General features: G+C 38.5%; 1 protein-coding gene across 1 annotated transcript; it reads right to left on the bottom strand.

Annotated features, from left to right (window-relative positions):
* Nucleotides 1-2,044: 2,044 nt before the first annotated feature.
* MDH1 (malate dehydrogenase 1) lies at nt 2,045-21,438 on the bottom strand. Its single transcript, XM_006733361.3, has 9 exons — nt 21,245-21,438; nt 16,220-16,318; nt 14,616-14,712; nt 11,889-12,064; nt 9,864-9,986; nt 4,385-4,561; nt 3,541-3,654; nt 2,916-3,005; nt 2,045-2,383 (listed from the first exon to the last, which is right to left on the bottom strand). Exons 1-9 carry the CDS (start codon nt 21,245-21,247, stop codon nt 2,258-2,260), a joined length of 1,005 nt encoding a protein of 334 aa, XP_006733424.1. The 5' UTR covers nt 21,248-21,438; the 3' UTR covers nt 2,045-2,257.
* Nucleotides 21,439-21,461: the final 23 nt, after the last annotated feature.

Here is a 21,461-nt window from a genome sequence, read left to right as displayed (position 1 = left end):
CAGAGGTGATAAGCTTCCCATTGTGAATATTCAAACACAAAGCCATGCTTCAGAAGCAGTTGGTGAGAAATTGTTTCTACAAGTAATCTACCAGATCTCTCCAAAGCCCTATTACTATTTCATTTGTTTATGTGACCCCTGATTTTAGGGAGTTAATTTACAGAATCAAATAGTAGGCCAATTTACACAAATGGATGACAAAATAGAGGTGTATACATTATTGAGTTAATTTTGTTTATACATCTTCCAGTTCTATCATGTGTTCTAGCTCTTGTAACTTTTATATGTTCTTCCATCATATGACATTTAAAAAATGTACACTATTTTGCCTTCATGCTTCCAATTAACTGGTTTTTTTTTTAAGATTTTATTTATTTATTTGAGAGAGAGAGCACATGAGAGGGGGTAGGGTCAGAGGGAGGAGACTCCCCGCTGAGCAGGGAGCCCGATGCAGGACTCAATCCTGGGACTCCAGGATCATGACCTGAGCCAAAGGCAGTCGCTTAACCAACTGAGCCACCCAGGCACCCCAATTAACTGCTCTTTTAAAGACAAGTTTGACTTTTCTTTTCTGGGTTATTTATCAAGTGGAGTTAAAGTAATGATAAAAACGGGGTGCCTGGGTGGCTCAGTCGTTAAGCGTCTGCCTTTGGCTCCGGTCATGATCCCAGGGTCCTGGGATCGAGCCCCGCATCAGGCCCCCTGCTCCGTGGGAAGCCTGTTCTCCCTCTCCCACTCCCCCTGCTTGTGTTCCTGCTCTCGCTGTGTCTGTCAAATAAATAAAATCTTAAAAAAAAAAAAAAAAGAAAGTAATGATAAAAGAAGCCAACAGGGAGGAGGAGCAAGACTATGTTCCTTCTTCCTCCTCAGCCTGCTGGTCTCCTAGTACCCTCTCTTGGCAGGTTTTAACTCAAGGAGCAGCTGGTAAAGAAATGTTTGCAGAATCCCAGACGCAGTGTCATAAGCAAGTATAGAAGGGTGTGTTTGGAACTGAGAGTAATTTAATAAATGGTACACATTCATGCTTCCTTTATATAAAATAAAAAAAAAAGGATTCATATGAAATTTTGTTTCTATGCATCTGATTAACAACAGTTCTAAAACCACTTTTCACTCACTGGCTTCTCTTTTTTCTACATCTGAAATATGAAATGATATAGGTAGTTTCATGTTATAAATCCAACTAAGTACTTGAGCACCCATGAAGAGCACTAGATTAGGCGCTGAGAGATTTAGGATATTGAGTGTCTATTATGTACAATGAATTAAGTACAAGAATGAAAAGATAGAGGTCTCCTGTCCTTATGAATTTTGGAAAAAAAGACTTAATTTTTTTGAACAACACTGTTTCTAGTAATAAGCTTAGATTGAGAACATTCCCACTAGCTTACATTTCTGTGGCATTTACCAGTTATGAGATGTAAATTTTTCCTTATCTGCTATAGGTGTACATCAAGGGAAGATTTATTACCTTTTCCTTCCATCACAAAAAATGATTGTTGTAATTTCATCACATGGCATTAACCTGTTTAACAGATAATGTTAAAATCACATTATCCACAGAGCATGAACTAACCTTCAAGATTTAAAAAACGTTAAGTATTTAATAGCATAATGTAGGTAATGTTTAACAATATATTCTGGAGTAGATTGATACGTTATCACAAGGTGGATTTTCCTATCCTATTTAAATAGAAGAGAGGGACGCCTGGGTGGTTCAGTCAGTTAAGCCCCTGACACTTGATTTTGGCTCAGGTCATGATCTCAGGGTTGTGAGATGGAGCCCTGTGACGGGCTCTGCACTGGGTGTGGAGCCTGCATCTTGAGATTCTCTCCCTCTCCTTCTGCCCCTCCTCCCTCTCACTCTTTAAAAAAAAAAAAAAAAAAGATTAAATAGAAGAGAATTATGCTTTACTTTGTAACATTTTCTGTCTTTACTACCTTTCTCTGGTTTAAAAAAATCACAACCCCAAGCTAGGAAACATGCAAGTTTGTTGTCTGAACAGAAATGAAATGTTAGCTGGAAATCAGAGTCTGAGTCATCTTCATTTGAATATATATTTTAATTAGGATGCAGCACTAACAGCATGATGATAAACTGTCACAAATTTATACCAAGAAGCACACAATCTTTCAAATGTGTTGTTTTTCACAAGTAATTTAAGTATAGCATTATTGTTATTTGGTACTAGAATCAAAGACGACATTTAGATTCTTCAGCTCTGGAGCCTTTAATAACATCAAAATGATTGTCTAGTCAGGCAGAAGAAAGAAATTCAAAAGCAGTTTCTTTTTCTTCTGCCAGTTCCTTTGCAGTTAGATCCATCTTTTCACGTGAGAAATCATTAATAGTGAGACCTTCAACAATCTTCCAGGTCTTATTCTGTTTGAAAATAATTACAAGTAAAAGATTTACAATTAAACTAGAACTGATCTTCCAGCAAGCAACAATTTAGACCGAACTTAAAGCTATAGGAGTACCTGTTTTTGAAGTCTGATTAAAGAAGCAAATTAAAATCCAGATCTTAACAGTAATTCTGATAAAAGTTCAAACCCTGAATTTAAAATGCATTGAATCTAGAAAACAATCTTTAAACGAGGATTTAATTAGCAAACATTAAAAAAACCTACTCACTTTAGTATGGCTATAATAAAAGTAAGATATTATATTGGTAGATATCCAATATTAGAGGCATAATAACAAAGTGTCTAGTGGCAAGACTTGAACCTTGCTTTCCAGATTATTTTCAATCTTTTAGTAACCTGTAGTTGTGCTTCGTAGAATTTTAAAGTTGAGAAAAATGTCTAATTTAGTAAAGGAACAACTTTGTAGACTAAATTATACCAGCATTCATAAAAATATGCAACTACTTTCTCAGAAGGGGACAGGGGGAAATAACCCCAAAATACTTTACCTTGATTGTAACAGGGAATGAGTACAGCAAATCATCAGGAACACCATAGGAATTGCCATCGGAGATAATACCCATGGACACAAATTCTCCCTGAAAATAATAATCAACGTTTACATTCTCATGGTGCTTCGGGATTAGTTTATGCAACCAAATGACACATGAATTAACAAAACTAAGCCAGGTGATGCTTTCTTACTACGTGTGTGACTTCAGTACTGTATAAAGAAGCATCACCAGGCACTGCCAGGACAGGCTAACTTTCACGGGTATTCTCTCTCATTCCACTCTTCCAATCCGTGTGAAGTAGGCCGGAGAAACATAATCCTCATTTTATAAATGAGGAAGCTCTGGCCCAATAGAAGTTTTAAGGAAAAAAGTCACGTCCACCAGGTGTGCTCAGTGGTTCCCAGTCTTCATCTCATCTAATCCTTAACAACCCTGTGAGGTAAATGCCGTGTAAGAGATAACCAAAGGTTAAGTACCTTTCCCAAGATTATTTGGCTCGTAGGCAGCTGACCTGGGATAAAACCCTAATCTGCCCGACTGCAAGGTTGTGTTCTTTTCACATCACAGCATCAGAGGACAAAGATCAACGAGTGGCCTGTGCCAATCCCGGAGCCCTCACCTCTGGGGTTCCAAACCAGATGTCTCTGACGTGGTCACAGATGGCTTTTGCGGCAGACATGGCGCTGGAGAGCTTTCGGGCCTTGATGACAGCAGCACCACGCTGCTGCACAGTCTGGTTGGGGACAGGCAGAGACAGCATTATTTGATCATAAGAGCAGAATTTTGATCGCTTCCAAACTAATCCTGGGGTGAAAGACCACAGTCACAGTTTAATGTCTTCCCCTCCAAATTCATCCAACTACCCAGTGTGGGCTTTACCAACCTATTTCAGTTAAAAGCACCAGTCTTTTTGAAAAAAAAGAAAACTATAAATCCACATAGAAAGTTTACTACACTCCACACAAAGAAATGAATCTCTTTATGAAGACTGGATGACTAGAGGGAACTCTATTTTTTCCCATGTTAGCAATCCATCTTGACTGCCGCACCGCATCAGATCAGACTGGTTCATGACTGGCTCTGTATGTAGTCATCAGAGCAACTAGGAAAGGCCTGCCCTCCTTGAGAACCACGCCACCAAATTGAGAGGCACTTGGAGACTGTCCTGGAGAGATAGTCGGGTCAGCAACGTGGTGTCTCTCTCAAGAGTTCTTTATGCTTGGCTGTTAGGAGAGATTTTTCTTTTTTCTTTGTTTTTTAAAGATTTTATTTATTTGACAGAGAGAGACACAGCGAAGAGAGGAAACACAAGCAGGGGGAGTGGGAGAGCGAGAAGCAGGCTTCCCGCCGAGCAGGGAGCCTGATGCGGGGCTCGATCCCAGGGCCCTGGGATCATGACCTGAGCCGAAGGCAGATGCTTAACGACTGAGCCACCCAGGCGCCCCAAGAGAGGTTTTTCTTACGGTGATGAATTCTCCCTTGAGCCAGCTGTCATCTTTCAGAGCATCATAAACACCAACTTCCTTTCCTTGCAGTTTCACCTTGGCATGGCTGACATCTGGATATTGAGTGGAGGAATGGTTTCCCCAGATAATGACATTCTTTACATCATCAGAAGTCACACCAAGTTTAAGAGCAATCTAGTTAAATAGAAAACAAACACCTTACTTAGACAAACGTTTTTTATTTCAAATTGTGCCTGTTTAACAAACATCCTTAAGGCCTCTGAAATTTTAAGAGAACACACAAGGGTTATATTGCTTGGTAATTTCCTAAAGCTTAACAGTGTAAACAAAATGTGAACCTGAAACATTATAGGGTAGAATATTTAAGAGTAGAGAGCATCCTACAGTTAATGATTTAACTTATCAGTATAGGGGGTTTATCAAACACAAAACACTGACATAAAATACAAAGCAAGAGGTTAAGAATATATAAATATGACCTCTGTTTTGTTAATACCTAGGAGATGTCTCCTCAGCACTTCTGAGCAATCAAGTTAGAATATGGGAATTTCTCCATATTTAGGTGAAATTTTTATTATATACCATATACACAAATTAGCTAATTTTCAAATAATCCTAAATATGAAATTTTGGAGTTGGAAGGGGCTCAGATTACCAAAAGTATGATTGTCTTCAATTTATAGATTAGGAAACCAAAGGAAAGAGCTTAAATATAATACTAAAATGATACCAAATGTAACAATTTCTAGCTATAGGTTCAAAAAGCACTTTAGAGGGCACCTGGCTGGCTCAGTTGGGGAAGCATGTGACTCTTGATCTGGGGGTCGTGAGTTCGAGCCCCATGTTGGGTGTAGAGATTACTTAAAAATAAATTTAAAAAATGTAAAAAAAACAAACAAAAAAACACTTTAAGATCCTGCAAGCCTTGTAGTCACATGACTATCAAACATATTATGTAGTATACTAGCCACAGAGAGGGTTAGAATGTTGTGTTTTGAAAGATTTAAATAAACAAAATAAGTGAACTTATTTTGTTATTCACCTGATAAGGTAATGTGCAAAAAGAAATTATGGTTAGTTGTATGCATAATTTGTTCTTAATTAGGTAGCAGAATTGTGATGAACCAGAAGGAAATGTTTTGGAAAGAATTTTTTATGATTTTATGAGCTGATGTGTTAGGGTATCATTGTGGGTGATTTTTCCTTCTTTCATATTACAGTAAGAATGGGAGAAAAAAATAGTTGTGCCAGAGTTCACTGCGTTTGCATGAAAAAAGCCAGTCTCAAAAGGTCACTTACTTACTACATGATTCTATTTCTGTGACATTCTCAAAATGACAAAATTAACTGAGATGAAGAAGTTAAGTGGTTTTCAGAGCTTAGGAATAGAGACGGAGTGTGCAACTATAATGAGGCAGCATGAGGAGGTTCTCTTATGGGTGATGAAACAGGTCTGTATCTTGACTGTGGTGATTATAGTAATCTAGATATGTGATTAAAGACATACAAAAAAATGAATGTAAAAACTGCAGAAATCTGAGTGAGTCTATTAAAACTGTTATGTGTAGTTTAGTCAATTTCCTAGTTTTAAAAATGCTCTATAGTTATGGAAGATGTTACCACTGGGGGAAGTGAGTGATGGGGATGCAGGATTCTCTGTACTATGTTTTAACTTCTTCTGAGTCTATAATTACTCCAAAATAAAAAGTAAAAAACAAAACAGCAAGCAACCAAAAAAGGATACTGATGAAAAAGGCCAATACCTAAAATGTTTGCAGTGACTTGAGTCATCTCTTTACACCAATATATTCTGTCAAGAATCAAATTGTGTTTACTTTCACTATGACCCCTAAAGTAAGTTGAGACTTGTTTCTTAAATCCTAGAATAGTTAAATGATTTTTAAAAATTCACTTAAAGTTCTGTTTTTGACATTTAACATCACTTCTCTGCTAAACCCTGTTTCATCGAGAGTTCTGCAAGTATTAGGGCTATTAAGTACCAATCAATCTTCACAAATTAGTTGGGTAGTTGGTTTCTAGAGAATCCAGCTACTGATCTGCTTAGTGGCTGAGGCACAGTTGGTGAAGCTGTGCAATGAGTACCATTTTCTGTGTGCGCCATGACCTTCAAGGACTTGGGAAGAACTGCCCTTGCTTATAGTTAGCTGGAATCATGGAGAAAAAGGAAACTTTACCTGAGGCAGGTAACCCAAGATGTCTATTACCAGGAACTTAGAACCTATAGTTTTGCTGAATGGTGAAACTGCCTCTGGGCCTCTCCTCCCTACAGGAAGCTCCTTACTCCCTTTGTCCTGCTGCCTACTTCCTCTTGTTTGTTTTCTTGAGCTAATCCATTTCTGCCTGGACACCAAAGGCCAAAACTTTGTAGACATAGTTCCTGAATTTCATTCATATCAGAGCTTGTCTAAATTAACATGTATCCAGGACTGCTACTTCCTTGCTCCCTGGCCCTTTCGTGTCTGCCACACAGATCTGTTAAATAGTTTTGAACTAAATCTCCAGCCCCAGGAATTCCTCCCGCCTCCCCCCACCCCATACCAGCTAACTAATTTTATTGCCAAAATACCCTGTCAGCATTCATATGCAGCTCTGGTTTGCAAATACATAGGGGAATTCTGCAGGTGACGAAGACTCACTAGGTAGCTAGGTCTTCAGATTTCCAAAATGAATTATGTAAGACTAGCAACATTCATGTAAGAAACTAGTCTTTGAGTTTGTTATTTTTCTCACTGGATGAACAACTTCTACAGGAGGAAGAAACTGCTTTTTCAAAAACTTCCCAAAAGCTCTCACTGTGCCAGACTGACATACTTGAACATGTGCCAAAAGTTAAAGCCTAACAAGACGGCTTCTTCTCTCTTTCCTCACTCAGACTTTTGCCCCATAGGGAAAACTGTTTCAGGAACAGGGACAAGTGTCACTTAGTACCTCTGGAAGGAGAAATTTTCCAGTGTCTTCCTCCACCAAGGCCTCAGTTGAAAACAGCAAAAACCAAGTTTGTCAGTGGTGTCATTTTACCTCTTTTTCCCTACTGCAGGGAGAGCTACCATCTGGCCATCTAGAAGCTACAAATATAACACCTAAAACCACCTTTTCCTTCATGACTGTTCTGTAGTACCCAAATCTCTTGCCTCCACTCACTCAAACTAACTCCCATTCCTTCCACCCACTAGACTCTAGCTAAAAAATAAGGAAAAAGACCCAGCTCACAGCCTAAAGCCCTTCAGGAAATACTTGCCATTTAAGCTTGTTATCCAATGACCTTCTAAATTAATGGAATATTCAAGGAGATATATGAGGTGTGGCTCTTCTCAACTCTTAGTTATATCCCTCTTAATAATAACACTACTAATAAAAATCATTACTACCAAGAGCAGCCAATCTTTATTGAGTTTTACTATGTGACAGGTACCATGAAAGAGTTTAACATAGATCTTATTTAATCCACATAACCTCCCTTTGAAGTAGAAAGAATTATTGCCCCATTTTATACCTTGAATATACTTCCTCAAGGTCACAGAGCTAGTAAGTGGACTTAGGTCACATAATCTCATTATGTAAGAATACACCTAAGAGTTTGGGAGTCAGGCAAATCTAGATTTACTAGCTATATGCCTATGATCCCAGACCTTTCTGGGCTTCAGGTTTCTTGTGTGTAAAATAAAGATAATAACATATCTCACATGGTTATTAGAAGGATTAAATGATAAGTTACACGTAGAGCATTTAGCTTAGGGTAGAAGCTTAACAAATGTCAATTCTTTTCTCCATTACTGGGTACTCTGAAACTGAAAGATGATCAATTCTCAGTTTATTTTTTATTTATTTATTTTTTTAAAAGATTTTATTTATTTGACAGAGCGAGATACACAGCGAGAGAGAGAACACAAGCAGGGGGAGTGGGAGAGGGAGAAGCAGGCCTCCTGCAGAGCAGGAAGCCTGATGCGGGGCTCGATCCCAGGACTCTGGGATCATGACCTGAGCAGAAGGCAGACGCTTAACGACTGAGCCACCCAGGTGCCACCCAATTCTCAGTTTAAAGCAGTGGTTTTTCAACTTAGACCTCACACCATCTTTTGATAAAATGCTTTCTTTTTTTTTTTTTTTAAAGATTTTATTTATTTATTTGACAGAGAGAGACACAGCGAGAGAGGGAACACAAGCAGGGGGAGTGGAGAGGGAGAAGCAGGCTTCCCGCGGAGCAGGGAGCCTGGTGCCGGGCTCGATCCCAGGACCCTGGGACCATGACCTGAGCCGAAGGCAGAAGCTTAATGACTGAGCCACCCAGGCGCCCCACTGATAAAATGTTTTCTTAAAACTAAACAAAGTTGTCTTCTTTAGGAAAAGAAAGGACTAAATTCATAGACCTATCTAACAGTGATGACCTGTGGATGAGGAAGTATGGACAGAAAGGTGCGAGGGAAAAGGAAAGAGGTTATGTCTAAGATCCCAGAATTTTGTCATGGCTTTGAAGGGCACCAGGATCATCTAGACCAAGAAAGCCTAGGAAACCAGCACAGATGATTGGTGGTGGCGTCTCTTTTTTTTTTTTTTTTAAAGATTTTATGTATTTATTCATAAGAGACAGAGACAGAGAGAGAGAGAGAGGCAGAGGGAGAAGCAGGCTCCCCGCTGAGCAGAGAGCCCAATGTGGGACTCAATCCCAGGACCCTGGGATCATGATCTGAGCCGAAGGCAGACGCTTAACCATCTGAGCCACCCAGGTGGCGTCTCATTGTTCAAAAAGCTACTGTTAATACCCTGGTCACTGAACCCTTGGCACATTTATCTAAAACTCCAACAGGTAAAGAAACTTGAGAACAATTAAAATTTAGTTGCTAAGTAGTGAAAAGTAGGAAGTTTTATGGAAACATGTAGAATATTAAAAAGATATAAAAATAAAATTAAATATAAAATTAAACATTAAAAAATCTGAATCTGACAGCTTAGCTAAGGGGAAAAAGGAAGCAGAACCACACAAAACACAAAAAGCTCAAATCTCTCTTTTTATAATGTTCTATATATCTGGCAAAAATAAACTATGTATTGTCCTGTTAATTATACTAATAACTGATTTTTTTTTTTTTTTAAGTAGGCTCTACACCCAGCATGGAGCCCAAGGCAGGGCTTAAACTCATGACCCTGAGATCAAAACCTGAGCTAAAATCAAGAGTTGGACACTTGAAAGACTGAGCCATCCAGGCACCCCAATGACTGGTTTTTTAACCCCTGAAGTAAGAGGACATTAGAGACAGTATTTTGGCATAGTTAGCAAATGAACTATAGTTGAGAAAATTAAGTTCAAGTTCAGCCTCCTTAAGAGACTCCATTTAAAGACTCCCTAACAAATTAGAATGGCTTCCTACTAAAAAAAACAAAAAAAAGTAAGATTCAGCTACTTCAAAAGTGAGAGAAAAAGGTTTTAAAGTTGAACAGTCAATATTTTAAAATATACCTGAGCTTTAGCTCGGTTGTGATCCAAACGAGTCAAGCAACTGAAGTTCTCCTTGGGGATGGATGGGGCCGACTTGGCGGCAGTCAGGCAGTTGGTATTGGCTGGGTTTCCCACCACGATGACCTAGGATACACGGGAGGCATAGCAAAGTTACACACCATATACTGATGAACTAAACTATCCTAGAATATGGCTGATAAATGTGTAACATGTAGCCTATGTGTCAAGTTTGTATGAGCTAAGTATGTATAGTTACCACTGTAGTTTCTATAGTATTTCGCCCCCCCTCCCCTGCCCCATTGTTAGTGTCTGGTGTGATTACTGAAAAAATGTCTTTAATAAAGCCACCAACATGTATACAAGTTGCTTTCCAGGTGGCAGCATCCAAGACCAAAGGTACATGTCTTTCTATTTTGTGTTGTGACAAAACAGAGACAGAACATTTATCTATTTACCACACACACACAAACAAGTAATCTAGGTTCTGAGAGAGCAATTCATTCATAAAATTTTCCTTCTTATAAAAGTAGTCCAAGAAAGAAATTCTACTTGAGCAGTTTAACTTTAGGACAATGATTTATCTTTATTAATTACAAGAGTTTTTTAATCTTTCCTAATCCTAAGAATTAACTGGGATTTGCTAAAATACAGATTACCAGGTCCCATCCACTCTATACCTGTTCAATCAATCCTTAGCAGAAAGCACTTCAGGCTACTTTTTTTTTTTTAATTGGGGAGGTACAGGATACACTGCATTTTAATATAGTATAGGCAAATGTACACATGTACTTTATCTTTTAAGTTTTAAATTCTTTAATAAAACTATGAACTTACTGGGAAATATGTCAAACTTACTAAAAAGCTGCAAGCGTATTACAAAGCCTACCTCCCACATCCTCTTTACCCAGATCCCCTAATTCTTTCCATTTCTCTCCCTCTCTCTACACACACACACTATACCTTTAGTCTTTCTTTTTGGCCCATGTGAGAGCAAGCTGAAGATATGATACTCCAATGCCCCTAAGTACTACAGTGTCAGTATGTATTTTCCCAAAAACGACCCTTGGCTGAGGGGTGATTATAGTGCAAGCAGCCTGGAGCAGTCCAAACAACACTGTTATGTTTTATTAAGGAACCCCTGCATTTCTACTCATTTCTACTATTTTCTGTTAACGATTACAGAAAATAAAAGTAATCTATTCAAAATGAATTCTACAGAAGCAAAAATTCAGATATGTATAAAATATTATAATAGAACATTGTAACTTGCAACTTTAAAACCTTAAAAGATTTTCTTTTACCTTGGTTTAAAGTCAGGATTGGGAAGAACAAATCTATCAAAATCAGTAAAACCTCTAAACCAGCCAAGTCTTTTTGCTTACTTATTTGGTAAAAGGAGGCCTTATTCTAATATTAAGGCAAATTTAGAAACTAAAGTACCTTGCACACAGAGACAGAAGAGGAAGTTATACCAGTGCAACTCCTCAAGAGACAGGCGTATCAAAATCTCTCTGGATTGAGAAAATCTGAATACTTCAGAAGCTACCATCTCTCACTGCTGACAATGCAGCTTACAGCCTTCTCTCTCTACTATCACACACACAAATCCAAAGTCTGAACAAATATTCCCACCAGAAGGCTCTGTGCCTTCTCTATAGGTCTGTAAATTCATATTAAATTTCCGTATCACAGTAATGGGCAAAATATTTTTGAGCACCTCTAAATAAAGATTTCTATGTTATAAGAAAAAGAAAAAAAAACTCAAAACAATGAATCATGGAATACTATATCAAAAACTAATGATGTAATGTATGGTGAAGAACATAATATAATTAAAAAAAAAACAAAAAACAAAAAAAACTCAGAAAAGGAGAGCTTATCAAGCAAAACTCTATCTGTATTTACTGACCACTGCACAAAACTGGGGGGGAAAAAAAGGCAAATAATTTTGTCTTTACTTCAATGCTAAAAGAAGTAGTTTCAAATGCTGATAATGAAAACCCCATAAAATACTGTACTGGTCACCTTAACTGACTTCTTGGCATACTTCTCCAAGGCTGCACCCTGGCATTTGAAGATTTTCACATTTGCTTTGAGTAAATCTTTCCTCTCCATGCCATCCCTTCTTGGCATGGAGCCCACAAGAATGGCCACATCCAGGTCTTTGAAGGCAATGTCTTCTTTATCAGTTGCTATGACATCTGTGAACACGGCAATAAATATGCAGAGCTACTGAAACACCAAAGTCTGAGGTTTTCTTTTTTTTGTTTGTTTTTTTTTTGAGGTTTTCTTTTTCACACTGAATCTACCCAGTAATTCTTTCACTTTGTAGCAAATGTTTACTTTCACATATCATAATGATAAAAAGCTTCAGGGGTCTAAGAAAAGAAAAATTATATAATCAATAAACACAGTATTAGCAGAAATGTAAATTACATTTATTTTGCTTTTCCTATCTCAGTAATTATTTCAAGTTTGAAAACTCTACAGCTTTTTTTTTATGATCAGATATGATGCAAAGTACAATATGATAACTTTCAACTCTGTGCAACATTTGTTATTCACACCAATTACCACAGATAACATGAAAGAAACTAATTTACCTAACCTTTAAAAGTTGTAATTACTTTAAAGTCTAAGATATCAATCACAAATTCAAAATAATGTTTATTGAGGTGTTTCATGCCAGGAATAACACTACGAATTTTGTTGTATCAAATTTAATCTTAATATTTCATCCATGAAGACACAGAAGTTTAAGGGGATTAATTTGCCATCAAAAAGCAGTGAACCTGTAATTCCAGCCCAGGCTGGTCCAGAGGTCAACCACTCTTCCGCTGTGCTAGTCCAATAAACATATACCACTTACTCTTTGATTAAAGAACATGTATCACCACTCTCCTTTATTGACAGTATTAAAAAGGCCATGACCAGTGCTACAGACTGAATGTTTCTGTCCCTCACAAAATTCATGTTGAAACCTAATCCCCAATGTGATGATATTAAAAGGTAGGGCCTGTGGAAGATGATTAGGTTATAAGGGTAAAGACCTCATGAATGGGATTAATGCCCTTATAAAAGAGGCCTCAGAGAGCTGCTTCACCCCTTCCGCCTTGAGGACACAGGAAGAAGACGGAACCAGGAAATGGCCTCTCACCAGAATGGGACCATGCTGGTACCTTAATCTTGGATTTCCCAACTTCCAGAACTATGAGAATTAAATTTTTGTGTTTATAAGCCACTCAGTCTATGGTATTTTTGTTATAGTAGCCCAAATGGACTAAGACAAGCAGGATTCAGCATTGTCATTGGTAAATTTTTAGGGGAGTCAACTTGTGTCACAGTAAGGCTGCTGTAGAGCCCCCAACAGGTATACAAAGAAACACCAGTTGGTGAGGGGAATGTTCTTCCCAGCCATGCATCCTTATTTGCAGAATCTTCCCTCCCTGTCATATTCACAGCTGACTGAGGACAAGCTGACTATAACCTGGATCCATTAGAGAGAGCAGAACTCAGCAGAGAAAGGAATAAAAATGGGACAATGCGACAAAGTTGATTTGGAAATACAGAGTGAGTTGTGTGTCAACTATACTTCAGTTTAAAAAAAGAGAGGGTGAGGAAAGGGAGCCAGCAGAACAGCTTGGCAGGGCAATGCACTCTCTTATATAACTATGCAGCCACATGATTCAGACAACAGAGTACCCCTAGTAAATGTTTATTGAATGGATGTATGAATTCTGAGCATGGTTTTTCTTTCTTTTTTTTTTTTTTTAAGATTTATTCACCTATTATTTTAAAGAGAGAGAAAGCGAGTGTGCACGTGCGTGCACACACACAAACACCCCCCCCCGCCACATGCAGTATGTTGGGGGAGGACAGAGGGAGAGGGAGAGAGTATCTCAAGCAGACTCCCCGAGGATCATGGAACCTGATGCAGAGCTCGAGACCATGACCCAAGTCGAAACCAAGAAGAGCTGGACACTTAACCCACTGTGTCACCCAGGTGCCCCTCTGAGCGTGGTTTCCATTGGGTGTGTATATATTTTGCTCTGTGCAAACTCAGCAGAGTATTATTAATTAATCCTTACTAAAAGAAATGATCATAATGAAGGTATACCTAAAGAAAAATATTCAAATTAGTTTACAAGTTGACTTAACATTTTAATGAAACCCTCAATCAAATTTAAGACTTCTGTCTTACATATGTGTAATAGTTCAATGATTCTTAAAGGCTCTTAGCAGAACTCTCACGGGCTTTTTCAAATGATGCAGAATACGATTAGGACAATTTATGCTGTTTCTCAATCTGATGACCAGCTGTGGGTTAGGACTACATGTGAGGGACCAAATAATTTCCAGCCTCAGGGCAACATATGGCTCTGGAAGACATCACTGAGTGCTGCATAATTTAGGTACTACTATTACTTTTTAAATAGATTTTAAATAACAACACAATGTAGACAATCTCAGGTGTATAACTCTTGTGCAATATTATGCTTAATTAGTAAGGTAAATTATGTATAAGCATGTTGGAAAAAAAGCATAGTCTTTTAACTGACATTGGTTACTTCTTGCTTTTACCTTTATTTATTCTTGGTATACACTTTACCAAATAGTTATAGTTCAAAAAACAAACAAAAAATACTTTTATGAAATAGTTTCTAATTGAAAGGCTAGTTAAAAATCTAAACCTATTTTTTGAAAGACATAAAATACTATAAAATCCTTTTATCCTCCACCCCCCCAATTCACCTTTCAGGAGAGGAAGGGCACAGTCTTGCAGTTCCATTAGGACACCATCTAGGACACCCATCATGGGAGTAATATCCAACAGCACAAGAATTACTGGCTGCCAAATAAATAGCAAAGACAGCATCTGTCAGTGTAGGTTAGGTCATTTAGTCACAAAAAAGTCCTCCTGTAAAGTTTTTGCTTATTTGGTGTGTGTGTGTGTATATATATATATGTGTATAATTACCATTAATTAGTTATAATTATTTTAGGAGGTTCAGGTATCTAACATCATGCCACTTTCAGAAAAAGGAAATGCTATAAAACCAGCAATAGTTTGCTAACAGACAAAGTAAGAGGAATCATCATTACTGACTTTTAAAGGAGTATACATGGAAAAAATATTAAATTGAAGTGACATGCCATAGCTTACTTTTTTTTTTTTAAAGATTTATTTACTTGAGGGGCGCCTGGGTGGCTCAGTTGGTTAAGCGACTGCCTTCGGCTCAGGTCATGATCCTGGAGTCCCGGGATCGAGTCCCACATCGGGCTCGCTGCTCAGCGGGGAGCCTGCTTCTCTCTGACCCTCCCCCCTCTCATGTGCTCTCTCTCTCTCATTCTCTCTGTCTCAAATAAATAAAATCTTAAAAAAAAAAAAAAAAAGATTTATTTACTTGAGAGAGCGCGCGTGTGTGTGCACACCCGCACTGAGGGAGAGGGGCAGCGGGAGGGAGAAGGAGAGAATCTCAAGCAGACTCCTCTCGGAGTGCAGAACCGGACATGGAGCTTGATCTCATGACCCTGAGATCACGACCTGAGCTGAAACCAAGAGTCAGATGCTCAATGAACTGCACCACCCAGGTGCTCCAGCCATAGTTTACTCTCATTGTTCACAGCTCTGTATCTAATTTTAGTTCATGGAAAGCTAAATATTATCTGGCATGAAAGAAGAACGTGATTATCTATGGGTGAAGAGAAGGAATAAATGAATACTTTAGAAAGGATTTTAGTGGAATAGGGGAATAAGAATAGGGGGTGCCTCTTTAAAGATTTTTATTTATTTATTGAGAGAGAGAATGACAGAGAGAGAGCATGAGAGGGGGTAAAGTCAGAGGGAGAAGCAGACTCCCCGCTAAGCAGGGAGCCCCATGCGGGACTCGATCCCGGGACTCCAGGATCATGACCTGAGCTGAAGGCAGTCGCTGAAACAACTGAGCCACCCAGGCGCCCAGGGGTGCCTCTTTAAACTGGAAAGCAGATCTGCCTGTCTATTTTGGGTTCTAAGGACATTTATCAACAAGGAAGTACTAATTCAGCAACCTTCTCTCCCACATGACTCTCCTTAATAGTTACTGTTACTAGTGAAAACCTTCCACTGACTGATACCTGCTGGCTGTACCAAGTCAGCTAAATAAAGTATGCGGAATAATTGATTTGCAAAGCATTTTCAATGGCGGGAGGGGTACATATAAATAAGATACCAGCTTACATTTATAGCAGTGTGCCCAGTACATTTATTGGGATAACCCATTCCTTTATCATTAAAAATAATTCTTTGAAACTAATTACAGGGTTTACTGACAATATTCTTATTTTGACTTGAGGTACACAGATAGTTCCCCTACCTGGTCTTTACCAAAGACAGATCCATTTCCAATACTGTACAGCAGTGAATATGCAATCTGACCAGCCGCTCCAGTCACAAGGACTCTGATTGGTTCAGACTGTAATGAAAGAGACCCATTAATTAACATCTGATTTAAAAATGCTATTTTACCCTAAAGACATTCAGAGTTTTCTCTATAATAAGACAATCACGTACTTTAAAAGTTAATGTAAAATTTTAAAGTCTCTTCACATTTGGCTTAGTAGAAGACAAACTTATTCCAGACTTGTCCCAGTAAATATAGCATGCACAAATCAGCTGAGCAACTTCTGGAACATGTGTCCTTTGGCTAGCTATTTATGCGGTGTTACTTAACTCTCACTGTTATCCTGGATTTACTTACAAAATCTTATCCATCTCTTCAAGGCTGTTTTGCCACTGAAATAGCCTAACAATGTTGATGTGCCTTATATGGTGATACAAACCCTGGCAGCGACTGGAACCTTATAAATCCTCTTATGCAACTCCCCCCACGCCCCATCTGCTAGAACAGGGATCCTTCACGCCAGGAAGGGGAGTGACAGTGGCTAAAGTTTTCCACTTACAGTAAGTCAGAAAGTTTTAATAAAACTACTAATCATGATTCAACTTGACTACTTGAAGGAGGAAAAATAAGTCTTTATTTTTTATTTAAGGAGAAAGAAAAGCAAGAGAATACTGGATTACAATAAATTTTAGTATTAAATAACTACATCAAAATATAGTGACAGCTGACAACCTGATTCCAACGGAAAATTCATTTTAAAAGAGAGGAGGAAGAAGTACAAAGAGGATAATAGTTATAATAGAAGTCGCCTTACAGACCTCAACAGACCCTAAACAAAATACAGGCATACGTAAAAAAATAGTAACCAATATTCAAAGTGATGATCCTGAGTCACTAAAAAAAAGAAGCTCAGAGAATTAAATAGAAATATTTCTATTAAAAAGAACTGAACAAAAATGTTTGAAAACTTAACGGATACATTAGATGTACAAATTTGATCAAGGTGAACTGTTCCTTTTCTTGAGAATACTGTGTAAACAGACTTTCACTGAGTCACCTCAGTGTTACCCGCACCAGAAAAGTGGTCCACTGAAATGAATCTTTATATTTAGAATTCCCTCTTCCAGGTGAGTCATGTCTTTGGGGTAGAAGGAGACTATGTCCTCTGACCTTCTAATCCTAACCTCTGAAGGTCAGCAGCATTTAGCAATTTGACACCCAGAGAAATCAAAGGAAAAAAAAATCTCAGGAAAGAAGTGTCAACTGCTTGTAGAGATATGAAACTGTACGTAGCAGACTATATGTGCATTTCTTCCTCACAGGTGTGACCAGGATGTAAGTGCAAAAAAGGAGAAAACTATGGAGAGTTAACTCCCTGACCTTCTAAGTCCCTTCCCCATTTTCTTCACCAACTTTTCCCCTAGGCCTTCATACCCCTACAAAGACAAAATATGGTAATTCCCCAAATAAACCATTTTTTTTTTTTTTACAATACATTCTTATGTTTCCAACAGACTTTAGGTTTATAAAGAATGCTAAAAGTTATCATATATGGTTATTTTTTTTAATCATATGGCCTTTATATGTTTTTAATTCTGTCATTTTTCCCTATTCCCTTGAAGTAGAGAGGTGAGGGAATAGAGGAAGAAATTATTCCTCCTTTCGCTTTAGAATGCAAGCTCCTTAAGGACAGGGGCTTTGTCTGTTTTATTTACTGTTGTATTCCAACTGCCTACAACAATGTCTGGCACACAGTTAGAGCTCAAATACTTGATGAAGGAATAGCTGGATCTTGTACAATTACTATCCTGAACTTGGAAATGGAAAAGAATTGTTTGGAAGCAAACCTAACACGCTTCAAAAAACTGTTTAAGATATTTTATTCATATATACTTGCATTGATAGGGTTGGAAACTTAGTGACCACAATAATTCCAGCTATAATTAGCAAAATTATGTCACCAGTTCTAATGATATAGTTTTATAAATCAACTAATGAACTGTTATTTCACTTCATTCATTAAATACACTACTGAATCTCTATTATGTACCTGGTACTATTTTAGGCCAGAGAATCCATTGGTGAACCATATGCAGGAAACAAGAGGATAACCCAATTTTCTAAAACAGGGGGCTAGAGAGGTGGCAGAGTGTAGTAAAGAGATAGCCTCTAAAGCCAGATGTTCTGGGTTCAAACTTAGACTTACAACTCATCAGCTGTATGTTTTTGACAAGTTACTTAACCTCTGTATTCAGTTTCCCCACAGTAAAGTGGAGATAATGATAGCAGCTACCTAACATAAGGTAGTTGTATGGATTCAGAGTTAACATACAAAGCATTAAGAACAGTATGTAGCAAATACTATAATTATAGGTCTCTGTCACCATAAAATTTTCCTCTAAGGATTCTTACACCTTGTGGTGTTCTACTTACATGTCTGTTACTCTCTACTAGACTGTGAACCACCACCCCCTTGCTGTGAGAGCAGTCTGCCCTTGACTCAAATTTGTACTCCCATACAGTGTTCAACAAGTATTTGTTGAATTAATAAAAGAGTTAAGAAAAATATAAACACATGCTACTTCAATGTAAGCAGGCCAGGATAAGAAATAAAAATGAGCTGCTAAAAAACATGCTCCCAGTATCACAGTCCTTAGTGAAGTGGTTGTGGCCACTAATGAACAGCTGCTAATTCCATCTCAGCAGTTGCCTTGTTCTATGTCTATGAACAAATTATTTTCACAGATAAGTAATTCTATCTTATTAAGAGTAATATGAAGCCTAGTAAATGCCTGAATGTTTGATTATGAAATGGGAAAGGATATGTGTATTTGATTCTTTTTGCTCTTTGCAACATTGCAGTAGAAAATCAGGAGGGTGGGAGATTCCTGCTGACTTTCTACAATGTTACAGTGTGAAGACAGGTTACTATTCTTTGCTTAGATATCTGGGCAGTCTGCCAAGATCCAAAGCAGGAATGTCTCTGCTCTTGGCAGGGCTCTAATGACCTTCCTGCAGATTCAGACTGCCTTGCGCATGTGCTCAAGTCTCAGTTGTAAAGCTTGAATGTAAGTGTTCTTTCTGTTATTCTACAGAAAGACCCATGTATTCCTTTTTTACTTTCTAATTTACACATATTTCTGTAATATAAAAAACAAACTATCATTCAGATTTCTTCATACAGTTAATCCTTGCTGTCCCTCCCTATTCCTTCTTTTAAAAAAATTGCTTTGAACAGCTTACAAAAGATGGCTCTTTTTAAACTCAGTGATTGTTCACATGGTCTCCTGAGGAGGCAAGGAGATTCTGAGTCACCTGAGAGGGCTGTCAGTTTCAGTAAACTGACAGGAGTGTTCTTTCTTAGGGACATCTCTGTGTTATCTGGTGCCCAAGGGACCTTCCAGGGGTGAGGCCTGTCTTTATCTACTGCGTTGCAAAACAACGTAAGAATGGGGCCTCAGGATTCTTCCTGTGACCTTGGAAAAATCATTTAACCTCACCAGGCTACCTTTTAAAATTAGAGTAAATAATCTCCAAATTCCCTTCTAAGTCTAGAATTCCAATATTCTGAATTGCAGGGGAATAAAGCTATCAGGTAATATAAATGCTGATAAAATACTTTAGTTTGTATTTGCAATTTGTATGTTCCTCCAGAACCTCAGCTACTGAAAATAAATTTTCAAAATGACTTGATAATTGTATGGCACAATATGGTATGACGGAAAAAGCTGTAAGGCTCCTGGGAGCAAACTGTTGTATGACCTTGAGCAAATCATTCTCTTTGGGTCTCAATAAACTCAATTTTAAGATCTGAAGTGGGGGGAGATTTATCAAAATGATCTTTAAAGGTCCCATCCAGTTCTAAAATTATAAAGTCTCAGGTTCTCTGTTACTTCCGCATTCTTGCTAAGATTATTAGGTCAGAGACCACTGAAACCATCATTTAAATGACTAAATTATAAGTAGGAAACTGAGGTTTAAGATTTACTGAGAATTAGTAGGTGTCCCCACTGGACCCTTATAAAGGCAGAGGCAGTAATCCCCTTGCCTTAAAAATATGTCTTTTCAGGTTCTGGAAAATTTCCAATTCATTCAAATATTGCCCCATAGTTCCCACCTATTTCAGTATTTTGAGATAACGGAGGAAGAATAACTTCAACTATAAATACAAGTACTGGAGAAATTTGATGTCAAGTGTCACCTTCAAACGTCACGCAGATTATTCATACGACAGAGTTCCCTCACGCCGCGCCCCCCCCCTTCTCCCTTTCAGCAGAGACAAGATATGGTGATCTAGGTATCCAGACCTTCACAAGATGGTTACATTGTGTAACATTACAAGTAGTGGCTCTAGAATTCATAACCTACAGACCAGCAAAGAGTATCTACACTAGATTTTGCCTAGTGATGCCATAACTGCAACACGTCCTGTCATTACAAAAGGAGATCAATAAACAGGTTTTAAATAACATTTTGTGAAATTAGATATGGCGGAAACACGTCTCTCGAAAACGTCGATCGTTATCTGGAGTACCTGGTAAGCACAATCTTTACAACTGAGGGCCTTCTGCTTTCAAGGGCTTTGTGACAAAAGCCCTTAAAAACACTGTTGGCTCAATAAAAAAAAGGGGGGGGTTAGGAACCAAACATCCCCGCCTCCCATATCAAACCTTAGCATCCTTATCAAACCCTATATCGTGCTTTGGAGAAAACCCGCAGCTTATTTTGTACCCACGCCACGCAGCAGGACTGAGATTAAGCCTCTCCAAGGACAAATTTCTCCAGAGTCCTTGTAAGAGCTCCCCAGTGGAAACCGACCCCTTCCCAATTACTGGGTCACTGCGACAGTCCCCAAAAGATGAGTCGGGTTTTTCCAAAGGGCTGGAAAGACAGTGCCTTGCACAGCCGCCCCCCGCCCCGAAAGTCCTTCAAATGCAAGAAACCCCACACAAGAGCGCGAAGGTCGGGGGTCGGCAGGATCCAGAGGCCAATACTCACCATGATTAGGAAGTGCGCGAACAATTTCAGCACCTGCAAAACGAGCCTCAAAGAATTGGGTCACCTCTACCGCGGAACTGACTTGGGGAGGGCGAGCGATGTTAGAAAGAAAATGCTCATCTCCCAACCGCAGCGCCCTCTGGGAACTGTAGTTTATAGTGGCCGGATTCTGGCGCACTCTCCAACGCATTTCCTTCAAGTGTTGAACTACACTTCC

This window comes from Leptonychotes weddellii, chromosome 10 (genome assembly GCF_054177405.1).
Source record: "Leptonychotes weddellii isolate Sample4059 chromosome 10, ASM5417740v2, whole genome shotgun sequence".
NCBI lineage: Eukaryota > Metazoa > Chordata > Mammalia > Carnivora > Phocidae > Leptonychotes > Leptonychotes weddellii.
This window is presented reverse-complemented; position numbering and strand designations above follow the sequence as displayed.